Below are 18,098 nucleotides of genomic sequence, written 5' to 3' on the forward strand. Positions count from 1 at the left end.
TCTATAAAGATATTTACAGAAGTTTGAAAACAAAATATTATAACATATGACGTTACCAGAATGCAATCATGTTGTCTGATGTTTCTGAATAACCTATCATCTTTGTTACGTGGAAATAAAATACGATATTGATAATAAATTGCGAAAAAGCAAAAAAGCAGCTTTATTTTGAAAAATAATTTTATTTCTTCAATCTTAAGAAATTTTTATGATTGACATTTACAAATTGAAATAGATTTATTTTTTTTTGTCGAGGATTTATCACAAAATTACCACTATCGCAACACTTAAAAATCGACAAGTGAGTTAAAAGTACGTCTATAAATAGCTGTACATAATAATTTTAATGCGGATTAAATCTTCGTTTTAGACAATCGCTAATTGCATGTAAATTTATGACTCAATCTGTCTTAGAGTACAATTACGCAGCTCATTTAATAAAAACAAGCGGTGCAACATTACACGGTAGCAGAGCTTCTCTTTGAATGTGCGTCTGCTCAATAATTACGATAAAAATTGCATAAAGCGATGTTAATCGGATCGGCAAGCCGCTGGAATGCCCGCCGGCGAGTTGGGGAAATGGAGTAAAGGATATACAAGCGCTTTGAAAAGACATTGTACTTATCGTTAACAAAGATAAACGCCTCTGTAACGATTCCATTTATGAATACCGAATTATGTAGATTCTGAGAAGAAATTAGAAACGGAAGGCGCCACGAAGTCTGTTTCTCGCCTCTCGTTGACGCGCACATTAGCAATCGCGCTTGTTCATTACTTAATTTCTTATAAGTTAAAAGAGAGAAATTTATTGCACGATGGCTGATAAAGTTATAATAGACAGCGGGCTTCAGATCAAAGTTATAAATAATTAAAAAGTATGTAAAATTGATTTTTATTTTATTAATTACAACGTTACAAACTTTGAGAATAAGGAGATATCATAAAAGTTTTAAGCTGCTTTACTTAATTCTTTTAATTTTATAAAATCTGGAATTAATTAAGGTCAAAATAAAAATGTCATATCCGTGAAGAGACACAATTCTTATGACATTTTTATTCGTCATTTAATGAGTAAGTAACAGAATTTCCTCATTGACAGAAATAACAAATCGAAGAGAGACGAGAAGTAAAAACAAATTTAACGAGTACAATAAACAGTCTCGTATGATGTACCCAGTGACGACAGTTATATCGTTTATCCAGCGAACCGTTATCTTTGGGAAAGCATTACGATTTCAATTAATAATGCATTTTATCGCAACGCCTTATCGGTAAGGCATTGCATCGAAATCAGCATAATTTCTACATGTTCATAAATACGCATAGATTCGCCTAGTGTTCTCAGTTATCATACGTTTACTATATCGCTTTATTGATACGATTGATGTGCCTATGATGCACATGTGTCTGAAATTAATCGGAATATACCGGAATTTTGCTATTTATACTATTCGATCATAGCAATCATCAAATGGCAATTGCGAGTCATGCGTATTTGATGTATTAAGACCTTGAAAAGTCAATACGTTAAAAATCGTATCATGGCTCGCACAGCACGTAGAGATGGTCGGTTGTCTTAATTAATCTAGCTAGCCATTGGGAAAATGCGTAAACTATTGCGTTTATAACGTTTATAAGTCAAATCAATGCGATGGCCGTGACGAAGCATGTATTATTCATGCATAATTTTATCATATCGGTTGATTCGAATCTTTTCAAATATTATATGTCTAAATATGATTACATAAATCTCCAATTCCAAATCATTCATTAATTAAGAAAAAATGATTATAAATTATAGTTAAATTATGGTGATTGCAATCATTTTATTCTCTCAGTATTTTCACGTTGCTATAAAATATAGTGTTACTATTAAATTTCAAAATAAAAGTAAATTCTTGTATAATTGCAATTTTTTCGCAATTACAATCGTGGCAAAAATAGAAAATTTTTTGAAGCGTCACACGAAGGTCGTACAAGTATTTCGATATTCCAATTTAAGCTTTACGCTTTATTTTCGCCAGGGAATGTAACATCATTCATCATATGTGCTACCTGTCGGTGTATACATTTATTCGTACTACTGGGATTCCAAGTTGGGACGAAACCAAGGCGTTAATCGTGAAAATAAGTTTCGCGTTGTATTGACAAGTATCGTTTGTGCTCTTTGACTGGGCCACATGAGCGAACGTTAATTATTTTTTATCGATTGATCAAAATTCCGTGATTGCTACGTGAATGTTTGTCGAAGAGAAATTCAAATCCACAATAATAAAGATATAACTATTGTATAATACTGATGAAGATCGCAAATAAATCTCGTCATAAAGGATCACGAGAAGTCTCACCTCGTTGCTTATAAAGTACATTATGAAATCTCGAAAACTTTTTTTCGTGGAAACTTTTGTATGACGTAGCAGGTCGGTGGCAAAAATTAGAAAAAGGGAACTCGAGCGTTTTTCCTTTGGAAGTGAGCTCGCAGGATTTTCTTGCATCACTGTGAATGGAATTGCGGTTATGTACATAGATTGTGAAATCAACGTTCGTTTGTATGTGCGTACAAATCCCGCGTAAGCAACGGTGATTCTCGTCAGAGAGATTGCGATTCTTAAGAATAACCTTTCGCGCTCCGCGGATCACATCGATATCTCGTAATATTTTGTTGCTGCGTCTTTGTGGGTGTGCATCATTCGCGGCGTCGTAATTGCACTAAATGTGCGTTCACGGTCGTCGCGTATGTCTCGACAAGTGAAGTGTATAATTTGTCTTAAACAAAGCCATGATCTATCATAATTTTTGCCTTCGATTTACTACGATGAAATCTCGGCAACGCAACTGGCGTCACTTTAACCCCGATAATCAAAGGGTATCGCAATTTTATGATAGCAGATTCGAAAATAATTATATTTTTCGATATTTTCTTTGAAAAATGTCTATACAAAATTACGAAGATATTAGAGAAGAAAATCAAAATAAATCTCTCATTTTTTTTTATTACTTTATAAGATATCTGCATCTTATCCTTCTTTGTGAAATATAATATTTTTAAGGCAAAAAGAAAAAAAAGTTAATAAATTTGATAAAAGCTAGGCTATAAATATATATTTGATAAAAGGAATATAACCTCGTATGATAGTTCAGAAATTGACAGAAAGCTAAAATTTTATTACCTCGTATACAATCGTTCAGAAATAGCTATATCTATAAAAATTTTGATATATCAAAAAAATACACTTTCCATTATTAACAGAATTTGGAATGTGCGAATAAAAGTACAAAATTTTTTGCCACAAGATAGAAAAGATCTCTCTTTATTTTGTAAAAGGGCAAAATTACAAAAACACTGTAATTTTTGACTGCTTACATTTGGTAAAATTCAAGCAGAAATGTCAAAGTCGAAACTGTACAATTTATCTTGGTTTTCTCAACAATAGGATAATATTCCGCGGCGGCAAAGTACCTTATTTTTTCTGAAAACTGAAAAGAGCCTCAGGCCATCGATAATGCATTCGAAGGAAAGCCGAAGTTGTAACTGTATATTCCGCTGTTTATCACCGTTACCCTTCACGCTACGATAATGAAAATCCCCTTATACTCTTGTAAAGACGTTATTTACGAGCCGTTTGTACCGGAAGCATGTACGTCCGCCCTTGTAGCTGCAACAATCACGTCTTTATCTTTCAGTCTGCAACTTTTCATTTCAGTTTTGCGCGAACGAAATTCAACCCCCGCTCTTTATCTCTCTCTCTCTCTCTCTCTCTCTCTCTCTCTCTCTCTCTCTCTCTATCTATCTATCTATCTATCTATCTATCTATCTATCTATCTTTCTCTCTATGCTCATACCTTTTGGGTGGAGATCGCAGCGGTGACGGTGACGTAAAAAGGATACGGTGCCAGGATACGCACCCTCGAGCAGGAGGACAAGCAGAGGAGGAATGCGTACATCCATCGGCGACGGTGGTGGTGGATACGTGGCGCCCACCAGAGAGAGCCGATCCAGAGAGAGCCGATCTGCTCTTGCTCTCTCTACGAAGAACGGGGGGATAGGAGTGAGTAGGGGGTGGGAAAGAGTAGCGAGGGGGATGAGAGAGAGAGAGAGAAAGAGGGAACGAGTCCGCGGTATAAATGTAGCCCGCGCGAGTACAACCAATCATTCGCCCTCTGACCTCGACACTCTCAGAGCTCTGGTCTCCTCTGGCTATTTCGCGGTACCGAAACGTACCCCCCTGCTACCAACCGCGAGGATCATCCCCGCTCTACGGTCCACCAATCGCCCGGCAATAGTCGTCACTCGTATCGAGCTCCGTGAAGAAGAGGAACAGAAGACGAACCCCCGAAGACAAACGGAACCAGTGCTACCGTGGTTACACAGCAAGAGACAACACAGCGGAAAGTTCCCTCAACAGCGAGATGACGATGGTGAGTATTATTCAGTAATTTAATTAATCGTTAACCAATGTCTGCTCTACGAGCGGACTTTTCTTTTTCTCCATTTTTCAATCTTTTTTCGTCTTTGCTTTGAACCCCTCTCATGAGTAGTAGTTTGGAGAAACACAAAGACCGGTTGGTGTTTAATTGCAAATGATATTGATTTCTTTTCTTTAAAACGAAACGAGGAAAAATTTATTTTCACGATCATAACAATGAGAGTAGTTTCTACGGAATAGAAAATAAAAAAGAAATATCTCAGGGATAATAGAGAAAAGTGCGGTGAAGGGAAAATTTGGAGAGCGGTTTGTTTATAGAAGATTAGGTCCGAACGTGGAATGCGCGTTTCCGAGTTTTAGTTTTGCATCTACAGCGAGGAAGCAATTCAAACCGAGAGCGGAAAAGTGTATCTCGTTTCGCTGAAGCACCACTACTCGTAACGTACACTCGCGAGGAGATATTCCCGCGAAATTTCCGAATTACTGCCCCGCACGTTGCATTACCGTCCGATGAGATCGGTGACATTTCAAATAATTTTTGCGTAACAACGAGAGATAGATAGATAGATAAATACATAAATAGAGAAAGTATCCTAAGTAATAGTACGTATCTGAGTTTTTTAACTCCCGCAATGACATGCAAGGTTCACGTTCCATCATATTCATGTTCGCTTTTATCAAATTGAAATACGTTGAAATATTTCTTTACAGCTTACACTTGACAAACTGATATTTACAATTAAACTGACAGAACTATGCACCGTGTTCTCGGATACGTTGTAATCCGCGAATTATTCGTTCGGACATATCTTTGCATTTGCGATTGAAAGGGCACTTTAAAATGGTTCTGTCATGGGGTTTGCGACACTTTTCCGAATTGAGTCACGTCAAAGGAAAAAACCGGCGTAAAACGGATGTTGATTGGGCGAGACTTCTGACAATATGTGTCATCGCGTTCGCAGCAACAGTTTGTCGAATAGGCTACGAGCTTGACATCATCGCCGCTGTAGCAGTGTGTCCTATAGTACGCGAAATGTCACATTTTACAGATTATACTGTCGTGAACTTGTTAAACTGAATTAAAAATGACAAATTTAAAAATTGCCTAATTAAAAAAATATAACACGCATTTTAGGAAAAAATACATTTTAAAATGCATGATATAAAATAATATGATACATTATTTGCACAATTATAATTCACTTCTAAGGAATAAAATATTTAGCAACACTATCATAAAAATTTTCAATAAATATTAGTTATTAAATTTAGAAGATTATGTCAATTTGTTCGTAATAAAATTTAACAGAATTATAAATAATTATTTATTAAATTATAATCATATCCTATATAGTAAACTGCTATTATTTGTCGTCATTTTGAGACTTTGAACATTGTGACGGTCAAATTGTCCGCTTGCTACCTAGGATGTTTATGATATTGTCGAGAGTTAATTATTCATGAGCTTCTCAAACATTTAACACAAGTAGAGATTCCCTTTTATCGTCAAAATCTTTGAGCTTTGTCCTTCGCGTTTCTTAGTCACGTATCAAGCTGTAAGTTAGTTTTGCGAATTGCATACACCGTATGTGTATTGTCGACCGGAACTAACGAACCGCATACACGTATCAAAGGGCAAATGTAACCATTGCGGATGTTGGAGACATTACGTCGGGTCCGAGTAGTCGCCAGAGAATGCATAAAGTTTCTTTACTCGCTGCCAGTTAGACACATATGTGTACGGCGGCCGTGAACGAAACTATGCGGTGGTTTCGTGAATTTTACGACGAGTGTTTTCGTTAACGTTAAATTCCCAAAGATACCTCCTCGTCAGCCAAGTGTTTTTTTTCCAAGATAGTATTTTCTTGAACGTCTTCACGTCAATCTGTTAATCGTAGAGTCCTCTCGCCTACGTTATTATCGGTAGAAGCTAAACACTAAGCTAAATTAAAAGCAATAAAGCGTAGCTAACGATGTAGACATAATAAACGAAAAAGGATAAAAAATCATTTTATCATTTGGCATAAAGTAATAATATTTGACATTCCATGCCGGCCGAGAAATAAAGAGATTTAAAAGATTATTTAGAAAAACACTCCGACGATTCGGAGAGCTGACCGACTTTTAAGAGAAAACAGTCTTGAATGAAGCGAGTCGATAGCTCAGTAAAAATCATCCCCCTTCGTGATGTTCCTGCAGCTTTGTCTTTATGAGGTACGACGATAATCTATAGATATTAAGGCAATCGTCGAAAGACCCGGGCGAACCCTTTATCGCGAGGGAGGAACGGGATGATCGAGAAAAAAAGGAGATATATCGCGCGGTAATTAATGAATGAGGGAGCGTTGAAGAACGAGAACCACCACCACCGTTACCACGCGATTTCAATCGCGTTACGATGATAAGATGGGGAAAAACGAATCGACAGACGGCTCGGTGACGACCAGTGACGATTGGTACAGCGGAGGGGAAACGGCGAAGAGGAAAAGTGTAGGAGGGACGTCCACGACGCTTTTTGTATGCCACCAGACGGAGAGACGCCACGACGTCCCACATCCGAAATGTTACCGCGAGCGATTTACCGGTACCTCTCGCTCTCCCCCCGCGTGACGTTTCCAATGTTTCTATCAAATTATTTTTAATTAACTTAAAATTATTCAGATAAAAACAAAATAAATTACATGTAAATGTAACTTAAATAAGATAATGATTTCATTTTAAATTTATAGATAAAAGATAAAAGATAAAATTAGATCACTTTATACGGATGATTATAAGACAATGTCGCAGTTGAACAAAATAATTTAGGACGTAAAAATAATATATTGATATTTTTATGATATTTCTAAATTTTTATTTTTTAAAAACAACAGCACTTGAAATAATTCAAACTGACAGAAAATGTTTTTCTTGTGATTTCAATACGCAAATAAAAATCAAAGTTGACAAATATAGAGGATAACTCATGTACTGACTGACAAAGATCTTTGTAAAAGTTCTCGAGCCACTTATAGTTTTGGGGCAACAATTATATCGCGCTGTTTTTTAATCTATGCAATCTGTTGTCTTCAAAAAATTCTCTTGTTAGAATAAATGATAACTTGAAGATTAGAACTAAGGATTAAGGACAACTCGTCTCTCTCTCTCTCTCTCTCTCTCTCTCTCTGTCTCTCCTCCATCTCGCACTCTTCTCCACATCGCTTTCTCGTTAGTTTCCCTACTCAGTTCTCTACCTCCCGATAACGCCTACGCACTCGAAACCGCGTGTCATTAACTCGCCAATAAAGCCACGATCGAACAAATGGGCGAATCTGCCGCGTGATTACGCGGCCAAATCGAGTCAGGGATCGTTTGTCAGCATCAAGCCGACAGAAGAAACTCACGGTGACGTCCCGCTTCCTCCGGAGGGAGATCTTCGAACGTTGAGTAATCGTAAAGTATTTATGAATTATGGATGCAGAGGCGCGCATATACTTGAGACTATTTCATCACACTGCCCTTTTATTCCCACCTTCTTCCCACCTTCCTATTCTCTTTATGCTCGTGAAGTGATGCAAGACGGCAGATGAACCATGCATTTCCACGCAAGGATTGAGATTCGAGCGAAATTTCTTTCGCCTCCATCCTTTTCCACTTGCCCAAATGTAGCAAATACGAAGATAGATTCAAGATAGAGAGCTGATTAAATTTTCGATTTTATTTTATAGTGAATACGCAAGATGCACCCGAACAGTACCTTAGAAGTCGATCCTTTGACCAATTTTAAATAAAATGGAGGTCATCGTTTGTGGCGATCTTTCGACATTTTACATTAAAGTTCTTAGCTAGAGCTAACCGCAATTCCTGCTTCTCTTTTGTCTCTTGCATTCTTTTATTTTCAGTTCAGAATTGTCTCTAAATTTCAAAGAAACTCTAAAATCTTCCTTGCTAGAAGCGAGTCCATATTACGTGATAAATTTCTACCGCGTTTTCTTGTGTTTCGATGATAATAAATGCTGCCAAAGAATTTTCGTTACATCGCATAAGTGAAGTCCATATGTAAGTGCAATTGCAAATTATGTCGTGCTGAAAAAAAAAAGAAATAAAAATACCAATTCGTTACTGTTCGCGAACGCAAACGTCTGCGAAACGATTAAATTCACTTAAGAGAGGAGATGTTGTTGTCGAAAACGGAACATCGGAGAAAAATTTATTTCTCTGGCGTTGCGCGAGAAATAAACCACCGCGACTACGCAAAACGAGCATAATGGCCTCATAAATTATACTGCAAAGCGAAACAATATCGGCTGAGATAGACGCATCGCGGAGGAATAAAATGTAATTGAACTTACGCGATGCGGAAAACTCTGTGTGAAACGTCGGCATGAAATGTCGGCATTTAATACTGCAGATAATCCTGAAAGTCGCGTACAAAATTGTATTAATTTTTGCGTATGCGACACTTCGTTTTTAAACGTTCATTTTTGCGTGAGACTCACTACCATTAGCATGCACAAACAGTGGATAAAGTTCCCCCGAAAATAACGAGTGTCCGTACGCACCGATCTACTGACCTTGGTAATTGATATCGTCATAAAAAAAACAATAAGAGGGCGATTAAAACGGCAGCGCGTAAAAATTACGAACTTCCTGTAAAGACATCTGTTCAATATTGAAGTCTACAGATTTCGGAGAAAAACGTGCTACCATTAAAAACTATACTCAATGGTAAAATTAATTTTTTCCGTTAACTTTTATTCGTGGAAAAAAAACGCAAAAGATCAATACATTCCGGGATATCAAAGGAAAAAAAGTAGAATCAAATTTCTTTTTAATTATGTTGTAATAAAATATAAATAAACTCCTGATTGTAATTTATATTAACTGATTGTGAGCTAAGCTTCAGAACGAAATAATCGTCCTTCTGTAAAATGCTGATGCAAGATTTAAATATGTGTAAATAAATTCTCTTGAATTTTCTAAATATGACGTAAATGCCTCCCGTTTGGTCCGTCTTAATGTCACATTTGATTATTCGTTGATTTTATTTACCGTTTGTTAGGCTGCTGCTTATCATCGCATAAATATATGCAATATTGTTTATCTATTTACAATTCATTCGAGTTCTGCATGCAAATTGTTCTATATATTGCTGTTTACAGTGTACCTAATCAGACTGACTTTCGGTACTTAATTAAATGATAGCTTAATGAACTTGCGTAGGACCGAATTTGTATTAAGCTTTTTCAAATGATGCTCAATTCAAAATTATCGCTCTTATATATTATTAATGCGGTGCGGTGAAATGGAAAATGTGCTAATAATGTTAATTATTAACAAATATCTTCTATATTCAAGACTTTTCTTTTTGTGATTGTACATGTTTGCTTTTGTAATAATTTATAACTAAAATAATTGACCACCAGCACGTATTAGTTCATGGAACATCTGACAATCTTCCACTAGGAAGATAGAATATTCGTAAAAGTCTTTTTTTTTCAAAAAGATAAGTAGATATTCTAAGAATATTCTTATATGTTTTTAAAAGTATAGAAATATTCTAACAACATTATTTAAAATTATTACGCGCGAATGATTTTGACGCAAATGATTGTAACCATTATTTTGTAAATTCTATTTTATAAGAATATTTAAAAATCTAAAAAATCAAATTTGGAAAATATTTCACAGTAACGTACGTAATATTATTCAATTATTAATTAGAAGAAGATTTATATTTCTATAACAATGTTAGAATATTCATTTAAAAATATTCGCCTGGGACAAACTATAAAATATTACAGGAAGTAATAAATAAAAGAGCTTGTTATATGTAAAGCAATAAATGAAAAGATAGGAATGACCAAATAGTGAGCAAAAATTCTTTTTAAATATAACTTAGATATTGCTTCTGTAATTTTGTAGTTTGCATTTATCCATTTGTTAAAAGTCATGTTGTGTGTTTATCAAAATAAAAATAAATAAATCTAAAGTTAAAATAATAATATTTAAAAGATACAGTGTTACGCATTATAAGATCAGTGTGTACTAAATAATAAATAATAAATACTAAATAATAAATAAAAGACAATTAAGTTCGTCATATGCAAAGCAATAAATGGAAAAATAAACGAATAACAAGTAAAATTTTACTCGCTATTTAGTTATTGATCTTTCCATTTATATTACAAAAGTATTTTATGCCAGTTGGGGAAGAAGTACGTAAAGCAAAGTAAACTAATAATAAAAGAAAATTGCAATTGCTAATGAATGTGCACCATTATTAGAATCATATTTTTTTACGAATTGATAACGATATCCAATGAATGATATAAGACTGAGAACGAGCTCCTTTGGTTTTTTGAATTACAATTTAGTTTAATCTTAACAACCAAGATACAGTTAGCGGAACGTTTCGGACATACTTGTCCTTCTTCAACCGCATTAATTTACATTTCTAATGTCGAATTACTATACTTAAATATAAAGTTCTACACGTGCATAATTATGCTGATTTTTACCCGTAAAAAGATTGATAACAATATCGTTGAAACTCGAACGTGAAAGACCTGTTTCCGTGTATGAGGGATTATACCACTGAAATCATTACTAGTTTACGATCGTATTGCGCCCGTTCAATAATTGTAATTGTCGCTGTGGACGAATATATAACGAACATAAATTATTCATCTGATGATTGAAAGATATCCATATATCGTGTATCAATTGTGACCTTTTGACAAAGAACAAACATCGTCCCAAATCTAGCTGGATCGTCCTACGCGATTCCGCGTGGCTGCAAAATGTTTCGAGCAAACGAGCTAAACAAGACTGTGGGAAATTAAGGCTGCGCTGTTTTCAAAAATGAGATCACACACATACACACGCATACATGTCCCCTGCAACCAGATTAACAAGGATGAGTGGTCGACACTCGGCATCGTGCCATCCATAAACGAAGACGGATGCGAGTTAAGGTTGTCCACGCACTACGTGTTGTTTAATAATTAATATCGTCCTCAAGGCCAAAGTATCGCGAAGAATCGTGATCATGTCACGTTAATTCTTATTTGTTTTTGTCGACACGACTCTCGGAGTCTCTAATAACGCGGTGTTTTTTAACAGACGTGCTATCCCTTGATAAACATTGTCCTCTAATTAAGTTAACAATACGTCCGTGATACTTACTCTTGGTACAACTAGGCAATCCGCATTCAGTATTTCGACCCTTTCGAGTACTTTGAGCCTGGATATTTAAGAAGACATTGACAATAGAACTTATCAAAATTAACTATAACTTTTACGTTTTCGCTAAATTTATTTTGTAAAGTCGACGATTTTCGTATTACGACATCACTAATAAAAATGTAATGTAATTAATTTCTTTATCATAATTTTCTAAGAAATTAGAAATACGATTTTCTCAAGAGAAAAGATGCTAGATGCTCGATGTATCACGTGTAATTGAATCGATTTTCGAGTTACGAGAACTGAACCTTATTAAACGCGTAGCAATCCATTTGCATAATTTCCGCAATTACGATGGCCACCAATTAACTAAAATCGGCTGTGCGCTACATTATTATCGTGCTTGTTCCGTCATCGGCACTGCCTATTCCCATCGAGTGGGCTCTTTGATAAATTTTACGTTATGTTAATACGCGAATACCAAGTAATATTTCCACACATTCGTACATAGGTCAAATCACACGAAACATGAATGAACGCGCACGTGTTTCTAGCTACACAGTAAAAAATAAAATGTCCCAGAAAGTCCACTCTAAATTTTAAGTTAAAATAGCTCAAAAGTTAAGTTAAAATAACTCTTATTTTAAGTTATTAAGTTAAAATAAGTGTTATTTTAACTTAAAATTTAGAGTGGTCTTTCTGGGACATACAAAAGTGTGGAATTAGCATTTTATTACTGTGTATTTATAACAATTTTCGCAACTTACTTAATAATACAAAATATAAGTAGATCACTGTAAAATCTTTACAATTCAATGATTCATCGGATGATTTGGCGAAAATTTAATAAACTAAATATCTCAAGAATATCTTCTCTCTCGTGATCGTGTGATATTTTCCTTATTATGTCCAATTATAGTACGAATAAGGGAAGGAATATATCCGGAAGCGATGTTAAGAATTATCTCGCTTATCAGGTATCGCGCTAAACTGTTATTGCATAATAGAACTTCTCGCGCGATAACAATCGAGCAGCGACTTTGAAATGTGTATCATCTCCCCTCGTGTCACCTTCCCTGTGTGAAGTCTACGTAGAGAACTATACAATACTATTTATCGATTAGAATCAGCTCGAATCAGAATCGAGCGATTAGAATTAAGCGTTTAATCTAAATTATTATAATTGTAGTTTTAAAGGAAAGAAGAAGTTTGACGAATAGAACGCAATAGAAAAAATTTTTTATACTCTCTCCACATAAAACTTGACATTTTCTGCAATTGCTTGCATAATTCCACAACTAATTTGTGTCTTGTGCAATTAAGAGATTATCTTCAACATTACCGTTATTAGATAAGTTTTATTTTTTCTGAGAAAAAACGTAATAAACTATTACGTATATAAAAAGATAGCATAATACCCCATATGCAAAACGTTTTAATTCTTTCGTTTTTATTAGCGAGGATTTATTTCTTTCGTTCTCTCGCATCACTTTGAAATATTTTTAATAATGTTTTAATAAAAATAATAAGTAATTTATAGAATACTTCAGTACAATGCTTAAGAATGTAAAATGTAAAAAAAAAACAAAAGATAAGTGTCTATATTGGACTCTATAAATTAGACTCTGCAAAAAGCAAAATGAGAAACATTTTGACGTGCTATATGTACATCGACTCCAAGAGTAGAAAAAATGTGCTTGAGATACTCCATTGTAGGGTTCGGACAAGTTTGCAAGAAAGAGCTAGGAAAGGAGGAAAAGGATAGAGAGAAATTAATACACGTCGCTCGCGAGATGCAACCTATTCATTGATCGTCTATAAAAGAGAAATAATCTCGACGGCAATATTTATGCTGGGGTTTTTTTAAGGGAGTGTTCCCCAGGAACGAGGGAATTCATTTTCGTATTCCAAAAACGCTCTTACGAGATGGCACTTTACGACGTGTGTGCTACGTGATCGGTGCGTTCAATCACGTCGAGAAGCGACAATAATGGGGACTCGGACAACGATAGAGAGGAAAAAGTATTAAAATAAATAAGCGATAACACTGAATTCTCGTGGAAAAACACTTTTCGTCCCGTCGCATCGTATCTTTTTATTTTTATTACAATTCACTTGTGAACTTCTCTTTCTCTCTGAGTACTATTAGTCGAAGAAGTTTTCTTGAAAAATTTGAAAATTGGAAGTAAAATTAAATAATTTGTATCTTTTTTAAGAAATTTCTGATATTTTATCAAAATTATTTTATATAAGATTAATTTTTTTTAAGATTTAAAAAAATTTTAAAGGCTAATCCGCACACTTTGCAGGGTCGAGATTCAGGCTTGAATTTATAAAATTACAATATTTTTCGAATTTTTACAGTCACATTGGAGTTTCTTAATGCGAAGAGAAAGATATTGTTTAAAGTCTATTTTTATAAACATTTATAAACGTCCTCTTGCATTGTGATAAAAATTCTGTTGCAAGAGAGACTCGAAGGACTCTCCGTTATAAAAGATGCCGAAGTCACAGCTCGTACAAATATAGATTACATCGTCACCGAAGAATTAAGTTGGAATCGAACAGTTTTCCGATCTGATGGCAGAACTTTACGCAACAATCAGTCCATCGGCTGCTCCATTACGTAACACTCATCGTCACTCGGCGTCGCTTAGCACTAAACGCGACCGAACGCGATATCGTTGAATATACGATATCACGCAAATATTAGATACGATTTACGTTGGCATTGGTAAAATGAAATTCAAAATTAGATCAGCTTTACGCACGGGATGTGAAGCTTGGGACGAACCCGCCTTCAAAACTCATTCGACAACGTCGCTTCCTCTCTACCGACCTTTTCCCTTTGTCAGCGCGCGGTCGCGAGCGGAAAATCGAGTAAAGCCCAGGAAGCGTAGGCGACCCTCGCAACGAGAATGTCTCCAGAAGAAATAATAACAACGACGCTGCAAATTGGTCGACGCGAATGGCGGGTGTTTCTCACGTCGTTTCCGCAGCGTCGGCAAATAAATAGCATCTGGAATATCGATTTCGCACTGGATCGTCGCGAAAGAACGACCACTGTCCGCCGCTCGGTCGTAGTGTCAAACAAAGTGACCTTTCTATCACTCATTAGGACCAATTCTATTTTTCACTCCCTCATAAAGATACCTTTCCGCGTCTCGTGTCGCGTAGAAATCGGTTGATTTCATCGACGATAAAAGCAGACACAATTCGCTACGCGCTTCCGGAAGAAACGATCCTCTCTTTCGCGACGACGACATCAATTTGGCCGTGTTGATCCAGTTAAAGTCGGCTTAGCGTTGATTGCTGCACTTTGCGCTGCAAACTCATTACGAGTTCATTAAAATTTTGTCGATAACTTCGCACAAATCATTCTTCCCCCTCTTGATTACTCTTACGTACCGGACAAACACTCTGACCTTTCAAGCGGATAACTTATAACTCACAATTAGGAGTTATTAATAAATGAAAATGTTAAGAGATTTAGAACAAAGTAAAATTGCAAAGTTTCTGCGACAAATAGTGGGTTGCGTTTAGATAATTTAAAATTATTTAGATAAACATAAGATGCATTACATATCAATTTTTCGTAGATAAGATAAAGAAAATTTTAAATTTACTTAGATGAAAGATAAAAATTATATATTATTTTATTTAGATAATTTTAGGACAATGTCACTGTTGAACAGAACAATTTGGAATGTATTCATACATTATAAATTTTTATTTTTTTAGTTCTTCGAAACATTTAAATAGTTCTATAAATAATTCAATTGCCAAAAAATGTTTTTCTTTTTATTTGGATCAATATGCAATAAAAATCAAAGTTGAAAAGTCTAGAAAGAATATAGAACTCACATTATAATGACTTTGACAAAATTCTTTGTAAAAATTTTTGAAACACTATAAAGGTAAATTCCTCATTTAAATAATGATCTATAATAAAGAAATTATAAAATAATCTTAATTCTTTTTCAGAAGTGTATGCTGCGAACTTTAATTATATTCGCCGTATTCCTTTGCTATCAGTCTTGTGTCTACGCGGCAAATTGCGAGTAAGTGTCGAATTCACAAGTTTAGTTCTTTTTTTCCTTGTATCATTAGGAAAAACGCGTAAAATACAATTGGGATCGTTTTTACAGGCAAGAACCTTTTCACCCGAATTGCCGAGGTACACAGGCAAGAAAACGTTTGACACCATTGCCTATCATGCGCGCTCTGAACTGCGAAGAAGGAGAGTGCAGGTTCCCCAAGGAATTACCCAGGATGAAATTCTTGATCGCAATCCTTGACGACGTAAGTAAAAGCTTTTGTTATTCGGCAAAGTTACAACGTTTATAAAGGAGAATGAATGAATATAATGAATGAATGAATGAATGAATGAATAGTTATTTATTTGACGCTCTAGAACCAGTCCCCTCAAGACACCAGAGACACACTATGTATAGTTTAGTAACAAAAATAATGTATAGAAAAAGAACGAAAAGATAAAAAAAATACAAAATATCAAATAATTTTAAAATAAATAAAAATAAGAGAAAAGGAAAAGGGGGAAGAATAGAAATTTAATTTAATTTTTTTTTTATTTGATTGATCAGTTTCTTCTTAGTTTACAATATTTTTTGTAAGATATAACTAAAAGATATAACTAAAAGATATAACTGACCCAATATTTTAAAGTTGGCTTTTTATAAAAATATTTGATTACAGAATTAAAATTTATAAAGTTTCACCTAGCAGTAATTAAATAAATGATTAAAATTATATGCAAAAAAATTAATAAATTAAGTATTAAATCAAATAATTATAATTTCTTTCTCCCTGTCCCTTTTTAAGATTTTTCATTTATTTCATAAATTTTAATAAATTTTAATAAAAGTAATGCTTATATAGGTAATAATAATTAAATGAATTAATTAAAGTTGAAAAAGCATTCATGAATTTTGACCGATATGCATTTATAATGAATTAATTTAAGCTGAAAGAGAATTCATGAATTTTGACCAATATGTATTTATATAAAAATAATTGACGAAGCTTTCTTGTTTATTTTAGACTCCCTACAGGGACAATGAAGTTCATCCTTCGAACTCTGAATCCCTCCATTCGCGCAAGGGGAGGATGCGGATGGAAGACTCGAGGGATGTATATTTGGATGACTATTGATTCAACGATTACTGAATTATGTCGACGCGATTCGCACAGAGATGACTGACCGATCGACAACTTTTCAGACATATTACTCGTCCATTTAATTAACTTTTATTATATTATCCGGCTTAATTCCATCGTGTTTTCCCTGATATATCGTCTCCTACTTTTTCGTCATTTCCTCGCAAATCTGGCAGCGATAATAAAATACGTGCGCACCCGCATGTTGTTAGCACTTTGACTTTCGATAATAAACACTTCAATCGCACAATGGAAGAGGCCAATTTATTGTCTCGATCTTGTAGAAAAGCAATTATAACATCCGCACGTGAAATAATTACGATGTCTCTCGCGCTCAACCCTTTAAGCACCCCGTTATAATCTTAAATGTCGCGTAGAAAAATGAACGCTTTAAATAGTATCATTTTTAATTCGATCGATTTTACGAGAATTAATAAGGCGGAGAATTCACACCACTTGTCACATAATCCTTGCTCCTTTAACTGGTGTGATATACTTCAGCTCGACTCTCATGTGCATCTGTCAATAATCTCGAGACTGAGCGATAAATTAAATTATAAACGTTATTAAATTTTAAATTATTTTCCCGATTGTTATTTTCTGCGAATTCTTTATTTAATTCTTGCGTTGGAATGATTAAAGTCCGTAATTAATTGTCCTTAATCTTATATGCGCATTTATGTGCGAGATGCGCATGTGATATTCCGTACGTAATCGACCACAATCGAGGTATTGTATATAAAGAGATGTAAAGAGATGATAATTATATATGTTGTTCGAAATTGTGTTTTAATTATATTTCAAATAAATATATGTACATACTTGATAAAAAAAAGGAGAAGGCTTGTGTTACATCATGCGTATATAATTTCGGTGCAGCAACCAAACGTGTATTAATTAATGCGTCACACAACCAATAAACTTCGATCATGTCATCGATATATTTATTGCTGTGGAAATTGTGAATCTTTTTGAAGAAATGAAGCCTGCGATGTTACCATCATGTACGTTGCTATTAGAGATTACCATTATTTTTACAGATTACCACATTATTTCTATTATCTTCTTCGTAGGGTAAAAAGTAAAAGTTAATTAGATAGGAAGACATTTTGTAATATTTTATGAATCTATGTTTTTCAAACTTGGAGATTGGTATCCTAATAGAAAAATTTTAATGAAATTTCTATGAACTTAACTTGATGAAATTTCAATAAAATACAATAAAATTTTAGTTACATTTTTTGGAAAAATTTTTTGCTTTTAATGAAAACCAGATGACATATATGTTAATGAGAATTTGAAACAAAAAACCACTGATACTGTGAT

The 18,098-nt window shown here is 34.5% G+C and overlaps 1 protein-coding gene across 1 annotated transcript; it reads left to right on the forward strand.

The window, feature by feature from the left end:
* Window positions 1-4,080: 4,080 nt before the first annotated feature.
* Window positions 4,081-17,775, forward strand: LOC105195126. Its single transcript, XM_011160380.3, has 4 exons — window positions 4,081-4,419; window positions 15,579-15,655; window positions 15,743-15,896; window positions 16,656-17,775. The coding sequence occupies exons 1-4, from the start codon at window positions 4,411-4,413 to the stop codon at window positions 16,764-16,766; spliced, it is 351 nt and encodes a 116-aa protein (XP_011158682.1). The 5' UTR covers window positions 4,081-4,410; the 3' UTR covers window positions 16,767-17,775.
* The last annotated feature ends 323 nt before the right edge of the window (window positions 17,776-18,098 follow it).

The sequence above is a fragment of the Solenopsis invicta genome, chromosome 5, assembly GCF_016802725.1.
Source record: "Solenopsis invicta isolate M01_SB chromosome 5, UNIL_Sinv_3.0, whole genome shotgun sequence".
NCBI lineage: Eukaryota > Metazoa > Arthropoda > Insecta > Hymenoptera > Formicidae > Solenopsis > Solenopsis invicta.